Below are 17438 nucleotides of genomic sequence, written 5' to 3'. Positions count from 1 at the left end.
CCATTTATTTAAAAGAAATGTCTTAGGAATTAGCAGAAGGAAGAAAAAAAACCACACAACTGTGGTATGTGGTAGCAGTGTCTCTAAAACTCCTAACTCTCAGAAATATAAAATTTTATTAGTAAGTGTCAATTTTACAGGAAACTTTACATTATTATGACATTTTATTTACTTATTATTTTTAGAAGATAAATTGCATTTTGTTATGATTATAATAAAGCTAAATTTTTATAATAGTATATACATAGTGTTAAAATATTGTATACTTCAATAATATATATTTATTGGTATTAGCACAAATTCAGCTGTATCAACATTGAAAGCATAAAAATTGATCTCATGGCTTGATTTTTTTAAACCTTATAACAATCATTATGTATAAATATATATGTATATATGCATAAACATATGGACATCAGTAGAATTAGATATAAATATATAGATATAGACACAGCCATAAACAGAAAAAGATAGAGGCAGAAATAGAGGCAGAGATAGAGGTATAGATGGAGATATATCTATAAATACTAGACACTGAACAAAATAGTATACACAATGGACTAGTTTATTCAGATATTTTGGGGGATCAAAAAATACTTGTTGATCACTAGCTGTCCTATGAGCAGTGGTGAATGAGGCTGATTACAGTGAGGGTCATAGATCTGAGACACTTATTACCATAGATAGTGTCTTAATCTCTGCCTTCCAAGACAATGTAATTTAAAAAGTAGAATAAAAAGACTATTACAAATTCTCAGTGCTCACAGGATTAGCTTCTTGGACATATAGGTTGGACTTATTATTACACTATCAAAACATAATAAAAATATTTTGTACATGTATGGGCCTTTGCTATTGTTATGTGGATGAGAATCAGTGTTTGTATTTGACAGTTTTAATCAGATTTTCTTTCTTCTTTCAGTTATATAAAGATGTTAGTTCTTTCAAATGATATCTGCATTACATTTTTCTGTCCCTCTTTGCCACTTGGAGTTTCAGAATCTGATTTAAATTTTTTTTTATTTAAAAGAAACTCAAGTATGCATTATGAATTTTTAATGAAAATTTGATTTCCCCAAATGTTCTCTTCATATCATTAATAAGTATTATTTAATAAAATGCCAAATAGTTATGATTTTATAGGTCTCAAAGATTACTTTTGCTTCTCCCACTTTTCCCAGTAATTTCTCAGTTTAATCCTCTTATTTCACTCATCGTGTCCACTATCAAAATACAAGTAAATCTAACCATGCTAACACATTTAACCTCCCTAGTTGCACATGCTTTAATCAATTAACAAATTAACAGGCATACGTTGAGTAATCCCTGAGTGTAAAATTTCTTCTAAGTCAGTTTCTTCTCCCACATCTAATGTTATCTCCATTGACAATATAATTCAGATAGAAAAGCCCTTCGTGGTTATTCAGTTTCAGAGGAATTGGTATATATCCAGTCTTCCCTTTCCAGTTTTTCCCGTAGGCCTTTATAGTGGTAGCAGATTTGTTAGTTTTCACAATTTGTAGGAAAAATGGCAACTACTGTATTTTTTTTGTTACTTCACATTCTGTGAATTGCTTGTCCAAATTCTCTTCTGACCACAGGGTACAATTATACAGAGGAAGAAAACACTAGGCAAAAAGGACCACAGACGGGACCATGCAAACAGAAAAAGGCAGTAATAGAAGTCTGAGGATCCTTAAAGGTTCTTAACCTACTGTCAAGAGCCAGCCAGCCATGATTAGAATTGTATATATTTCAGAGAATATATAAGCTTGTATTTCCTCTTCTAACTATGGTAGAAATTTAATCTATTATATCTATCATTAAGTAGACTACCATTTAATACCACCTTTGGTGGTGCTGTGTATGGTAAAGAAGTATATATATATATATATATATATATATATATATATATATATATATATATATATATATATATATATATATATACACTAATGTCTTGGACAAATTTCCTCCTTAAAAAATGACATCTTTCTTACAGAGGTTTGAAAATGAATCTTTCCAAATTGAACTAATTTCTCCTTTTCCATTTCATTCATTTATTTCTCAATTGAAAACTGAAATAACTCCAACCGTTTTCTATGTTTTTTTATGTCTTTATAGCAGTAATAGATTTATTAGTTTTCATAATTTATAGGATTGATAAGAACTACTAAATTTTAGTTAATTATCATCAATAAAATATAATACTAGATGCATGAGGCTGTTAAAACTTCCCACTTATCTCTCTTGCAGAAACCAATATGCAGAGCAAGGGTACCATCATATACATCAGATTTCTCTTGCGGTTTCTTCTGCTCTGGGTGCTCTTTGGGAAGTCACACACTGAAGAAGACGTCATAATTACCACCAAGAATGGAAAAGTCAGAGGGATGAACTTGCCAGTTCTTGGTGGCACAGTAACAGCCTTTCTTGGAATCCCCTATGCACAGCCACCTCTTGGTAGACTTCGATTCAAAAAGCCACAGTCCTTGACCAAGTGGCCCAATATTTGGAATGCCACAAAATATGCAAATTCTTGCTATCAGAACACAGATCAAAGTTTCCCAGGCTTCCTTGGATCAGAGATGTGGAACCCAAACACTGACCTCAGTGAAGACTGTTTATATCTGAATGTGTGGATTCCAGCACCTAAACCAAAAAATGCTACTGTAATGATATGGATCTATGGTGGTGGTTTTCAGACTGGGACATCATCTTTGCATGTTTATGATGGCAAGTTTCTGGCACGGACTGAAAGAGTTATTGTGGTTTCAATGAACTATAGGGTGGGTGCCCTAGGATTCTTAGCTTTACCGGGAAATCCTGAGGCGCCAGGAAACACGGGCTTATTTGATCAACAGATGGCCCTTCAGTGGGTCCAAAAAAATATAGCAGCCTTTGGTGGAAATCCTAAGAGTGTAACTCTTTTTGGAGAAAGTGCAGGAGCAGCTTCAGTTAGCCTTCATTTACTTTCTCCTAGAAGCCACCCATTGTTTACCAGAGCCATTCTGCAAAGTGGATCCTCTAATTCCCCTTGGGTAGTGACATCTCTTTATGAAGCTAGGAACAGAACATTAACTTTAGCTAAATTTATTGGTTGCTCTAGAGAAAATGAGACTGAGATAATCAAATGTCTTCGAAATAAAGATCCCCAGGAAATTCTTCTGAATGAAGTATTTGTTGTCCCTTATGGTACGCTCTTGTCAGTAAACTTTGGTCCAACTGTGGATGGTGATTTTCTCACTGACATGCCAGACACACTACTCCAACTTGGACAGTTCAAAAAAACCCAGATCTTGGTGGGTGTTAACAAAGATGAAGGGACAGCATTTTTAGTATACGGTGCTCCTGGTTTCAGCAAAGATAACAATAGTATTATAACTAGAAAAGAATTTCAAGAAGGTTTAAAAATATTTTTTCCGGGATTGAGTGAATTTGGAAAGGAATCGATCCTTTTCCACTACATGGACTGGTTAGATGATCAGAGAGCCGAAAACTACCGTGAGGCCTTGGATGATGTTGTTGGGGATTATAACATCATATGCCCTGCCTTGGAGTTCACCAAAAAGTTCTCAGATATGGGAAACAATGCCTTTTTCTACTATTTTGAACACCGATCCTCCAAACTCCCTTGGCCAGAATGGATGGGAGTGATGCATGGTTATGAGATTGAATTTGTCTTCGGTTTACCTCTGGAAAGAAGAGTTAATTACACAAAAGCTGAGGAAATTTTGAGTAGATCCATTATGAAACGCTGGGCAAATTTTGCAAAATATGGGTAAGTGCCAATTTTTGTAGTTGTTCTTGTTTGGCTTTGTTTTGTTTTGCTTAACTTTTCTTGGTCTCCAGTGTAGACTTCATTAAAGGTACAGAAACATTTTGATTATTTATTCTCTTCATGCCTTAAGCTGGTTTTGTTTTTTATTATGTACTGCATTTCAGTTCCTTGCATCAGAGTGCTTAAGAGAAATAATCAAAGAACTTTTATGAAAAATATTTTCTGATTTCATTTCCAAAGTACTTCAAAGTACTTTAACAATGTTCACCAAAGTTTGTACGGAAATAGATGTTTACCTTGAGAACTAAAATTACTGTGACATGTTATTAAGCCTGAAAGTTTATAGTGTTCACAGGTTTAAGAAAGATTAGGAATCTCTCTCTTTTTCTCATGCTCTTAAGCACTAGTACATTGTTACCTGATACACAAAGAAATACATCCCTGCTCAGGAAAATCAAAGGGCAAGATGGTGATAGGGTTGTCCCTCAGATTATTCAAAATACAGAATTTGCCATTTTATCAACGTTTTTTATTCCCTAATATGTTTGTTCAGAGCTTTTAGGTAACCTGTGTTGAGCGAGAGCTACAACAAGCTACATCTTGTTCAGCTAAGCTGTTTTACACTTGAGTAGTCATATGGATGACATTACATAATCAGAGATGTTACAAAAGAACATATTTTCCCTTGTATTTTATAAATATTGTGATAGTATGTCTTCAATAATCAGAGGAAAATAATCTCTTTTAATATATATTCTATTTTTTTAATATTTTGTGTGTGTAAAAAATAAGTTTTTTTTTTTTTTTTACTGTTTGTAACCCCAAATTGAATTTTATACATTGGAATAATTTGTATCAATGAGAATAATAAAAGAATAGAAATTTGGGCATCGCTTTTTTTGAAAAGTGCTTACAGAAACTCATAATCTGATTGATGCATTAATCCAATTTGTCATCCTGTGTTTTACAATTGAAAAGAATGTTGAGAATGATTTTGCTTTCTGGTTTTCTTCTCCATCCTCCATTTGGAATTCATTGTACTCCATGTTACTGTATGTATCTCTCTACAAAGTACTTGTATGATATAATTCATCTCAAAATTTTTGATACTTATTTACTGTGTATAAAACTAAAACTCTTCCATGTGGCATTAAGAGGCTTCTATAATCTTGTTGCAACCCGTACTCCCCAACACCTTGTTGCTTGGTAGATGAATTACCTCATGAATACCAAAGATTTCAAGCTTAACTACACCTTAGAGCCTTGTTCTTGCTATGTGCCCTGCTTAGAACATTTACCTCTCTCCTTTTTAATGACACAAGTCCTACTATTTTGTTAAAGTTTTGACTGACTACATGTTTCATACAATGTATATTTAATTCCTAGAGTTGTAGTTCCTTCAGACTTCTTTTTCACTCTTACAGAAGCCACTGACTGTCACGTGTCTAAATCCTATCTTTCATTGTATTCTGAACCTCCTAAACTAGACTAAGAACTAACTTCTTGAAAGAGAACCTGTGGTTTTATTGGATACTCATTAAAGTACTGACATTAGTATATGTCACACTTTACAAATATTTGGTTAATTATTCAATGAAAGCAGGTAAAAGCTAGTATGGGTAAAAAATTTCTTTTTCAAGATATGTAGGCTATTATATTATCTGTTATTATATTATCTGTAGCTGTGCAATATCTTACACCTTCTCAACATCAGTCTAAATTTCTGCTTAAGAAGGATCATCTTATTTCTAGAGCTGCATTAGAATTATGTATATTTCATTCTGTTCTCTCCCTCAAGGTTCTATCCGTATTAAATCATCTGAATATACTTTTAATTCTTTCTGGCAATTCTAGAGATTATAAATAACTTAAGGGGAATATTAAGGGAATTTAAGGGAAATATCAATATTTCTTCAAATTATTGATGCCTATAAATTTTTAAAGGACTTCATACTTTGCATGTTTAAATCATCAAGAAATTTATATTTTCTTATTTCACAATTGGGAACACTGAGAACCAGATGTGGTAAAGGTCATATTTATGGTACACAGATAGCAACAGGTCAAAGAAGAGAATATTTGACAATTAATAGAATAATAGATTGTTTAATCCTAATCTCCTTCTATGATTAGCATATTTTAATGGGAAATAAATAAAGGTTGACACATTTTAAATATAATGATAAATTCATATAAACAAGATTATAAACCATAAAAATTAAACTTTTTTAAGAAGTTCAGCCATAACAAGATGTCATTTCAGTCGGTGAGTTTCTTTAGAGCCCATGTTTGCACAGTTGAACAGATAATAGCATGTCATTTGTGTTGAGATTTGACTTGATGGCAAACATAATTTTAATCTCCTGCTGTGCACTATCTGTTTTCAAAGTATACCTATGAATAAATACAGAAATTTAGAATGATTAAATAAACTTCATGGAAACAAAGTTGGTTTAAGCGTTAGGTTTGGAAATCCACCCATATTTATTTGACCACAAACATGATGTTTGATGTTCTCTTCCCAGAGAGATTCTCCCCCTTGGTTCCCCTCTACTCCCCATACCGGGGACATTTAACAATGTCTGGAGTTGGGATGCTACTAGCAATGTAGAGGCCAGGGGTGCTGCTAAACATCTTAAAATGCACACGACAGCCCCCCACAACAGTGAATTATTCATTCCAAAGGTCAGTAATGCCAAGACTGGGAAACTGCAGGATTTTACTTCCATATAACCCCAAAATGACACATCAAGAAAGTACAAAAGTAGAACTGAGCATTGTAATAATCATCCAGGAAAATGAGTTTTCCAATTCGTGGTTCATAAAATGTTTTAATGAATTTTTCTCCTTAAATAGTAAGTTTAGTATATATTGTATTTCTCATTAGGATTAAGTTCAAAATAATTTTGAATTTTTCTTTGTGATATTTTATTTTGCCAATGGGTTGTTTAGTAGTCTATTGTTTAACTTCCAGCTATTTGGGTAATTTCTAGATATCTTGTTGTGGATTTCTAATTGAATTCAGTTCTAGTAAGAGACTATACTCTGTAAGATTTTTCCCTTTGAAATATATTTAGAATTATTTTATGACCCAGCATATGATCCTTATGGGTGATTATTTTATGTGCTCTTGAAAAGAATGTGTGTTCTTCAATTATTTGGTATGGTGTGTTCTGTAAATTAATTAGTTCATGGTTGCTCAGGTCTTCTAATAGTCTTACTAATATTTTTTGCCTACTTGTTTTAAATACTGAGAGAAGGGTATTAACATCTTGGACTATAACTATGGTATTATTTATTTCTCCATTTAGTTCTGCTAATTTTCCTTATAATATTTTAAATCTATACTATTAATTCCATGTACTTTTAGGATTATGTAGTCCTGATTAATTGACTGTTTTATCATTATGAAATGTCTCTGTCCTGAAGTTGACTTTGCCTAATATTAAGATAGATACATCAAGTTTCCCATGCTTACATTTGCATAATATATTTTGTTCCATCCTTTTACTCGAACCCACCTATTTAAAAACAAACAAATAAAAAACCCTTTCTTACAGTTGGTGTGATTAACCTATTTGATATTTAATGTAATTGTCAATATGTTTTTGTTTAAATCTACCACTTTGCTATTATTTTTTTCACTTTTTTTTGAATTTTATTTTATTTATTTTTTTATACAGCAGGTTCTTATTAGTCATCAATTTTATACTCATCAGTCTATACATGTCAATCCCAATCGCCTAATTCATCACACCACCATTCCAAACCCCCTTCTGCTTTCCCCCCTTGGTGTCCATACATTTGTTCTCAACATCTGTGTCTCAATTTCTGCCCTGCAAACTGTTTCATCTGTACCATTTTTCTAGGTTCCACATATATGCGTTAATATACGATATTGGTTTTTCTCTTTCTGACTTACTTCACTCTATATGACAGTCTCTAGATCCATCCACGTCTCAACAAATGACCCAATTTTGTTCCTTTTTATGGCCAAGTAATATTCCATTGTATATATGCACCACATCTTCTTTATCCATTCATCTGTTGATGGGCATTTAGGTTGCTTCCATGACCTGGCTATTGTAAATAGTGCTGCAATGAACATTGGCATGCATGTGTCTTTTTGAATTATGGTTTTCTCTGGGTATATGCCCAGTAGTGGGATTGCTGGATCATATGGTAATTCTATTAGATTTTTAAGGATCCTCCATACTGTTCTTCATAATGGCTGTATCAATTTATATTCCCACCAGCAGTGCAAGAGGGTTCCCTTTTCTCCACACCCTCTCCAGCATCTGTTGTTTGTAGATTTTCTGTTGATGCCCATTCTATCTGCTGTGAGGTGATACCTCATTGTAGTTTTGATTTGCATTTCTCTAATAATTAGTGATGCTGAGAAGCTTTTCATGTGCTTCTTGGCAATCTGTATGTCTTCTTTGGAGAAATGTCTGTTTAGGTCTTCTGCCCATTTTTGGATTAGGTTGTTTGTTTTTTTTAAATATTGAGCTGCATGAGCTGTTTCTGTATTTTGGAGATTAATCCTTTGTCCATTGCTTCATTTGCAAATATTTTGTCCCATTCTGAGGGTTGTCTTTTCATCTTGTTTATGGTTTCCTTTGCTGTGCAAAAGCTTTGAAGTTTCATTAGGTCCCATTTGTTTATTTTGGTTTTTATTTCCATTACTTTAGGAGGTGGATCAAAAAAGACCTTGCTGTGATTTATGTCAAAGAGTGTTCTTCCTATGTTTTCCTCTAAGAGTTTGATAATGTCTGGCCTTACGTTTAGGTCTCGAATCCATTTTGAGTTTATTTTTGAGTATGGTGTTAGGGAGTGTTCTAATTTCATTCTTTTATATGTAGCTCTCCAGTTTTCCCAGCACCACTTATTGAAGAGACTGTCTTTTTTCCATTGTATATCCTTGCCTCCTTTGTCATAGATTAGTTGACCATAGGTGCGTGGGTTTATCTCTGTGTTTTCTATCTTGTTGTATTGATCTATGTTTCTGTTTTTGTGCCAGTACTATATTGTCTTGATTACTATAACTTTGTAGTATAGTCTGAAGTCAGGGAGTCTGATTCCTCCAGCTCCATTTCTCTTTCTCAAAACTGCTTTGGCTATTCCAGGTCTTTTGAGTCTCCATACAAATTTTAAGATATTTTGTTCTAGTTCCATAAAAATTGCCATTGGTAATTTGATAGGGATTGCATTAAATCTGTAGATTGCTTTGGGTAGTATAGTCATTTTCACAATATTGATTCTTCCAATCCAAGAACATGGTATATCTCTCTATCTGTTGGTATCATCTTTAATTTCTTTCATCAGTGTCTTATAATTTTCTGCATACAGGTCTTTTATCTCCCTAGGTAAGCTTATTCCTAGGTATTTTATTCTTTTTGTTGCAATGGTAAATGGGAATGTTTACTTAATTTCTCTTTCAGATTCTTCATCATTAGTGTATAGGAATGCAAGAGATTTCTGTGCCTTAATTTTGTATCCTGCAACTTTACCAAATTCATTGATTAGCTCTAGTAGTTTTCTGGTACCACCTTACTATTTTTAATCCATCCTTCTTATTGCTCCTTTTCAGCTTTTTTCTGCATTATTTTAATGTTTTATTTGATTTTATTTTTAAACAGATGTTTTAGTTTGCCTTTAATTTTTTCCCCAGTATTTGTCTTAATGCTAACAATTGATTCTGTACCTTATAACTATCTACTTAGAGTTAATACTGAACCACTTAACACTTTGCCATTGACATTTCCCACTTTCTAAACAATTCATGCTTCCTATTTTCCTTTTCACTCTTACTACTTCACAAATGTAAGAAACTAACAGTATAGTTTCATTTATTGTCCTCCATGTTTTCTTATATTGTTGTCATACGTTTATACAATGTATAATATAAAATTCCTCATAAAATTTTATTTGCCTTAAATGATCAGTTATATTAATATAAATTCATAAAAGAAAAGAAAAAAAAATATTCTTTTATGTTTACTCATGTATATACCTTTCCAGTGTTCTTTACTCTTTCTTGTGGATTCTAGCTCTTATCTGACATCATTTCCCTTTGTGCTGAAGAACATCCTTTAGGATTTCTCATTGGCAGGTTGGCTACTTACAAATTTCCTCAGCTTTTTTTAATCTGAAAATACCTTTATTTTGCTTCAATTGAATGATATATTTTTTAAGAAGATAGAATTCTGATTTGATCATTTATTCTTTTATCAGTTTAAAGCTGTGTTTCATTTTCTTCTTATCTCTTCAGTTCTGATGTAAAGTGAGCCTTTATTCATATGATTGTCCCCTGTATACAATTTAAAAAAATGTTTCCTTTGGTTGATTTCAAAATTTTCTTTTTATCTTTGGTTTCAATAGTTTGTTCATGATTTTTCCAAGTGTGATTTCTTTGGTTAGGAGTTTTGTTTTGTTTTGGCCTGGTGTTTACTAAGATTCTTCCTAGTGATTTTCAATGTCACATTTGAGAAATTTTGTGTCAGTATTCCATCAAATATTCTTTCTGCCCCATTCTCACTCTTATCTCCTTCAAGAACTCCAAATATACATGCATTAGACTATTGAATTTTGTTCCACAGGTCTTTAAGGTTCTGTTCCCTTTTCTTCAGTTTTGCTTCTGTTTTTCAAATTAGATACATTTTTTTCTATTTTATTTATTTATTTTTAATATATCTTTATTGGAGTATAATTGTTTCACAATACTGTGTTAGTTTCTGTTGTACAACAAAGTGAATCAGCCATATACATACATATATCCCCATATCCCCTCCCTCTTGAGCCTTCCTCCGATCCTCCCTATCCCATCTCTTTAGGTCATCACAAAACATCCAGCTGATCTCCCTGTGCTATGCAGTAGCTTCCCACTAGCCATCCATTTTGCATTTGGTAGTGTATATGTCAATGCTACTCTCTCACTTCGTCCCAGCTTCCCCTTCCCCCTACATGTCCTCAAGTCCATTCTCTATGTCTGTGTCTTTATTCCTGCCCTGCCACTAGGTTCATCAGTACCGTCTTTTTATATTCTGTATATATGCGTTAGCATACGGTATTTGCTTTTCTCTTTCTGACTTACTTCACTCTGTATGACAGACTCTAGGTCCATCCACCTCACTACAGATAACTCAGTTTCATTTCTTTTCTTGCCTTTTCTTCAGTTTTGCTTCTGTTTTTCAAATTAGGTACATTTTTAAGTTGGTTTCTCTGCAAGCTCAATGACTCTTCTATCTTCTTCAATCTGTGGTTGAACTTACCCAATGATTTTTTTATTTCACTCATTAGTGTTCAGATCTATTTTTTCCCAGTAGTTTCATTATTTTTCTGAGTTCCTTCCTGTTTTCTATTTAAAGATATTATCCTTTAAGTTCTTGAACATACTTACAATAGCTGCCTTAAGGTTTTGTTTGCTCATCCAATATCTGTTTCATGGGTTCATTTTCTGTTTTCCTATTTCTTTGCATGTCTAGAAATTTTCAAATTTGTACTAGACTTTGTGGATGATATGAGTAGAAATTCTATATTATTTTAGCCTCCTCTGAAGAATGTATGCTTCCATGGAATAATGTTTGTTTGTTTTTAATTTTACTAGTTCAATTAAGGGATGTGTATAGACATGAATTTTTCTCAAATGTATATAGGCTTGGTTTTATATTTTGTTAGAGTGAATCCATGAAAGGCCCAAGATATTTTATAGACCCTCTCACTTGGCAGGACTTAAACTCCAATGTCTGTTGTCACTGAGGGTATTACAGTTACTTGGTTTAAGTGTATATTAGGATGGGGATAGACTGAGTCTCTTTACTCCCAAGTTATAACTTTCCACTCAGCTAGACTGAGTATTAATGAGGTATTAGTGAGATGAAAACAAAAGTGTTGACAACATTATAATAGTTATTCACTCTCCAGTTTTCCCATCTCTTTTCTGCTCTCAGCCCTGCAGCATCTTCTCTCTGTTTAGCCTCTCATACTCTCATCTTGTACATATTTAGCCCAAGACTCAGCCAAAGATCTGCAGGGAGACCAGTCCCACAGATTCTAGTTTCTTCTGTATCCTAGAACTCTTATTTCTGTCTTTTAACCTCAGTGAACCTACTGTACTCTGCTTAGTCTCAAGCTCCCTGCATCTTGGACAATAATTTATCCTTATGTGAGTAACCACAGTAAATGTGGACTTACCTTGAACTTCCCCTTCTCTCAAACATCATAGACTTATGCTGCCTGTTATCCAGTTCCTGAAACTCATTGTCTTTTTGTTTTGGTTTGTTTGTTTTTGGTCTAGTATATAATTGTTTTTGGTAGCAGAGTTAATCCAGTTTCAATCACTCCATCATGGATGAAGATGAAAGCCCAACCTCTCTCCCATTTGTATTTTAAGAGAATCTTAACCTTACATTTCTCATTCAGTTCCATGAAATTCATTTTTTTCAGTAACTTTAAAAGATCTTGTCAATTTCCAAAATATATTAGGAAAAAAAACCTTTTTAATTTGACTTCTTGCAAAAATAAAGAAAACATTATTCTGTGAAAGCACTAAATGGTATTCAAATTTAGTGTCTTTAGTTGCAGTCTTAAAGAGTCCTCATAAAGTAGAAGCCACAATGCATTTATGCCTTTGCTAGCTGGAATTTCCACCCATACGTACTTTGCTTGTTTCTGCTTTTCCCTCAATCCCATCTCTAAAAATGAATGAAACCCATATCCAAATAGCAGACAGGTCCATATGTGCATTATATCCAATATCCTATAATAGAAGTTGTTGAAATATCAATATAACATATATATACATCAATTATTCATCCAGTCAATAGCTTGATGACCAATAGATTAAATTAACCAGCACTTAATGATGTATTTTCAGCACTACCTCAGGGATACAGGAAATTGGTGAAATCAAACTTGATTTGTCAGATAGACAGAACAGCTAAAGAAGGAAAATAAGCCAAAATACAATTAGTAGCATAAGGACAGATAGAGGATCATTATTCCAGGACAACTCCAGTTGCCTCCTGCTGTTGCAGAGCATCTTTTCTTTGCTATGTCCTCTCTGGGTGCTATTTTCAGAGCTCTTCCAGGGCACAACCTCAAGGAGAGCTATTCACAGTGCAGTTACACAGTCTTCCCGATCATAAGTGATAGCCCTAATGTGTCCAGTGTTAATCTTTCTACAGATCCTTTGTATATAATATAACCTTAGACAAGTTACTTAAAATTCCTTACTGTTTCTCCTTATCTGAAAAATGGGACTATAAATATACAACCCTATTGACATGTTGAAATAAACCTTGACAGGAAACTGCATTCCTCCTTTCCATTAAACAAATTCAGTTTTGCCCCTACCAGGCATAAACTACTTCAATTTATTCTCATCTAAGATTAAACTTGGCTTCCTCCCAAGAATGTACAATTGTTTAACTTCCTGACTCAACATTAATCAAGTTTTCAAACAAATAAAGGTAAACTGCAAAATTGAGGCAATTAACTTGCTTCTGTCTTTTTGGTGAGAATTCATTTATTCAGAACCGCTCTGAATTTGTTACTGTTTCCTAATACTTTTTTGCCAGAAATAAATGATATATCACAAGGCACTTTTATTTTGTCCTATTTTGATGTCATGAAACCAAAAAGTTACTTAACAAAGTATTTTTAGTAACTTCACATCAGTATACCTGCTGCTATCCTTGTGTGTTTTATTTATTTATTATTTATTCCCTTACAGTGTGAGGAACAACTTATTAAATAGGAACAAAAATGTATTACTAAACTTTTAGTCCCCTGGTTCACTGATCTTTAAAAAATAAATATGAACATTTCTTGACATTTGTACTGGAAAGTAAGTGACATTAAATGAAATGCTAAGTCATTATTCCTTAGTGCACAAGATTACTTTGAATAATTGGGAGAATTTAAAATAGGCCTGCTTCTGTGTAATTAATTATAATTGCAATAATTAGAAATTACAGATTTGCCAGATTTCTAAAATAGTGAACTTTATTGCTATATTCCATATATATATATAGGATGGGTGTTTCATATGTATTGCTATAACTTCATTTTACTAGTAGGAGTGAACTTAATAATAATGTATTTTCTAATATTTGTAATGTGAAGTTTATTTAATATTTAGTGTTTAATAGCTATATTTCTATTGTGTTTACTTATATATGACAGAAGAAATAAAGTGATTGAAATAATATTTCAACCCCACTTAATTTTCAAACAAGTATATTTTCTTTGTGTGTTCTTTTCTTTTCATCTCCTGGAATCATTCTATGTTTTTAAAAGGTAATAGAAAAGCTGAAGAAAAGTTAAAGAAAATATTAGTGGAGAACAGGTACCCCTTTATTCTAAATCTCTGTATAGGAACTTAGCATGTGTCTGTTCTCTTTTTATAGAGTTTGTATCCCTTCACCAAGAAATTAATTTTCAAATTACACTTGAATTTATTTTTATTATATTTTTCAACTAAAAATAAATATTCTAGGACTTAATTACAACACACCTTTTAATAAGAGATGTCTCAAATATACCAAAAGGGTAGCAGTTAAAGATAGTTTTAAAGTGAACGGTACCATTATACTGACAAGGTATGAAGTATATGGATGCTATTATTAGAATGAAAATTTGCTGAAATGATGACACTATTTAACATTTTCTGATGAGAAGAGTGTGGTCCATAGAAGAAAAGTGAATTGGAGCTAATAGGGGAAGAACAAAGATTAGCTATGACTCAAGGCGATTAACTTTCATTTCCTTCTATTATCCATTCTCCAGGCTGTCTTCACCATGAATTATTATGAAAGCAGTCATTAAATATGCTTAGGAAATGCATTTGGTTGCAAACTTATAATTTTAACATGTTAGCATGCTGATACCTGCCTGGTTAATGTTATAGAGGTAAGGGCAGAGCATAGACTAAAATTAGACATCGTGACATACAGAGACAAATTTAAGTTTGTGAAAGACTGTCATCTGGCCATCTAGTCCAATTATTATCAGGCTTATAATTAGATTTTTTGACAGATAATAGTTCAAGTGGTTTCCAGAGAGAGGGAAAAAGTCCTTACTCTCTGATTCTATAATTATTTGTGGTACATTATCATAATTAACCTAACTGGAACATTTTGATGACTTCACAAAAGGGTTAGGGTTCAAATCCCCTGGGATTTATTTTATTGTTATCATGACTGCACCAATACATCAATGTTCTATCACTTCAAATTCTTTTTTCCCCCTTAGGAATTAGGTGAGGATTTAGTAAGGAATAAAATAAAAGTTGGCTGCAGTGTTCCTGTAAAATACCTTAGTTTAACAAATAGAATATAAATGTAAGTGAAAAAATATACATATGCATTAGTGTAACTTATATAAAAAAAAGAATTATGTTACAGGACAATTTAAAATGTACATAAGGTTATTTGCAAAACCATATTAGAGTGCAGCAATATTTTACCATCAGTGACAGTGGAATGGGAGAAACCAGATTCCCCAAAAGGCTACTACCTCTATAAAGATAGCTATACTAAAATATATTTGACTAAGTGTTTTGAAATACTCTTCATAGTGAAGTAGGGGAAAACTAATGTTTTGGGGATATAAGAGAGCTCATTCAAACATAGAAAATCATATTTATAGGATCAGTTTACTTGGAAATAGCTTAATGTGATTTGTTCTCTATGTTTGCCCAAAGTTTTTTCTGTATTTGGAAAAATTATAACATCCAGTCTACTTGTAAATCTTAAGTTCAATCTGAAATTAGAATTAATTATCAATTATATTTTAAAAGTCAGCATCAAATTTTCAGGAATGTACACATAAACGCAATACTTCAAAAGACTTGTCAGATACAAAATAATAACCTCAAAATAACAAAATGCAGTAACCAAAATGTGACTTTAAATATTTTTCTGTTTAAAATACTATATTTTTCTGACTGTTCCATAATCAGATATGATTAAAATGTGGTTGGTTATATTAAGTTCCAAGAAATTGTTTTTGCTCCAATTTTCCTTCCCAGTCAATAACACTCAAGATCAGAGCTAAAAAGCATAATTCCACTCTTTTAACTTTTCTGTATGTTAATATCTCTCCTGGACATCTTCATATTAGCATGATAGGTACTATTAACCTGATGGGATAATCTATTGATTTATTATACATGAAATGTTAATATTCACTTGTCCACAGATCTCTGTTATGTAAAAGCAAATGAATCTTTATCTTACAAATTAAATTGAATTACTTTTGGTGTATCATTCTCTAAGGATTGATATATAAATAATATTTTTATGACTAGAATTTTTAATTACAAAATATATTTTATCTGATAAACCATTATAAACCAAATAATAACCCAATGATATCCCAAGTGTTAGAATTTATGTTTTTCTTAAAAGTCACAATGCCAATCAGGCTCATGCTGGTTTGATAATGTTTCTGGAAATAGGAAAAATTACACATTTTATGAAGCTCATTGTAATTAAAATTCACATCTTTTATAAAGCACTTGCTAATCACAAATTAATAATGTTTCTTTAGATGGGTCATGGAATATGATGATTTGTTTATTCATTCTTCCATTTAGTCACTCAACAAATATATTTGAAAGCCTGTATGCACCAAGTATTACTTAGGTGATGTGAATACAGTAGTAATCAAAATATACCAAGGGAAAGAAAGAAAAAAAAATGAAAACGAAAATGTTGGAGGGGAAAATAAAAATCCCGGAGAAAGTTTCTACCTTCAGGGGCCTTACAATTTATAGATGGAAAAAGACAATAAACAAATGTATAATATGTCTTATAGTGATCAGAGCTCTGAAAAAATATTAAGCATATTTAGGGACATAGAGCCTGAAATGAGTGGAATGTGACACTATTTGTAGGGTTGCCATGAAAAGCCTCTCACAGAGTTATATTAGAGCAAAATGACAGAGTTAATTATGTGGATATTCAGAGAAAAATGTGTCGATATCTTGGGAAAAAGTTTTCTCAGGAGAGAAAGCAGCAAGGACGTGCCCTAAGACTGAAATATTTAGGATTTTGCAGGAACAGCAAGACAGCGAGTGTATGTGAGGGGTAAGTGGTAAAAGGCAAAGTCAGAGAAGCACAGAGGGTCAAGCTATATAAGATTTGGAGCTTAGATATGTTTTCTGGAATCTACTCTGAGTGAAACAGTAAGCCGTGGAACATTTGGGGCAATCGAGTAGCATAATTTGACTCAAACTTTATAAGCATCTCATCTCTCTGACTGGTAGGTAAATAAGAGTGAATCTGAGAAAGGAGCTAGGAGGCTACTGTAGCAATCCAGGTGGTATCTTGAATTAGGTATAACTGGAAAGCCATGGTCAGGATATACTTTGAAAGAAGATCTGACAGGATTTGCTGATAGATTGGATGTGGGATATGAGAGAGCAAGTGGAGAAGAGGATGCACCAAGCTTTTAGACCTGAGCCACCAGAAGAACAGAGGTGCCAATTTCTGAGATAGGGATGACTATGGAAGGATAATGGTTGAGACCGTGTAATCAAAAGTGCTGATTTAAACATTTTAAATTTAAGCTGCCTATTCTGTAGACACTTGGAGCAATAAAATAGCTATTCTAATACTGAAGTCTGAAATTCAAGGGAGAGGTAGAAGCTGGA

The 17438-nt window shown here is 32.8% G+C and overlaps 1 protein-coding gene across 1 annotated transcript in view; it reads left to right on the top strand.

The window, feature by feature from the left end:
• Positions 1 to 17438, top strand: part of BCHE (butyrylcholinesterase) — an 88907-nt gene that overhangs the window by 3975 nt on the left and 67494 nt on the right. Inside the window, exon 2 of the mRNA XM_067737225.1 lies at positions 2257 to 3781. Coding sequence (XP_067593326.1) covers positions 2265 to 3781 — 1517 coding nt within the window. The 5' untranslated portion in view covers positions 2257 to 2264. The remainder of the gene's footprint in view (positions 1 to 2256; positions 3782 to 17438) is intronic.

Source organism: Pseudorca crassidens, chromosome 5, assembly GCF_039906515.1.
Source record: "Pseudorca crassidens isolate mPseCra1 chromosome 5, mPseCra1.hap1, whole genome shotgun sequence".
NCBI lineage: Eukaryota > Metazoa > Chordata > Mammalia > Artiodactyla > Delphinidae > Pseudorca > Pseudorca crassidens.
This window is presented reverse-complemented; position numbering and strand designations above follow the sequence as displayed.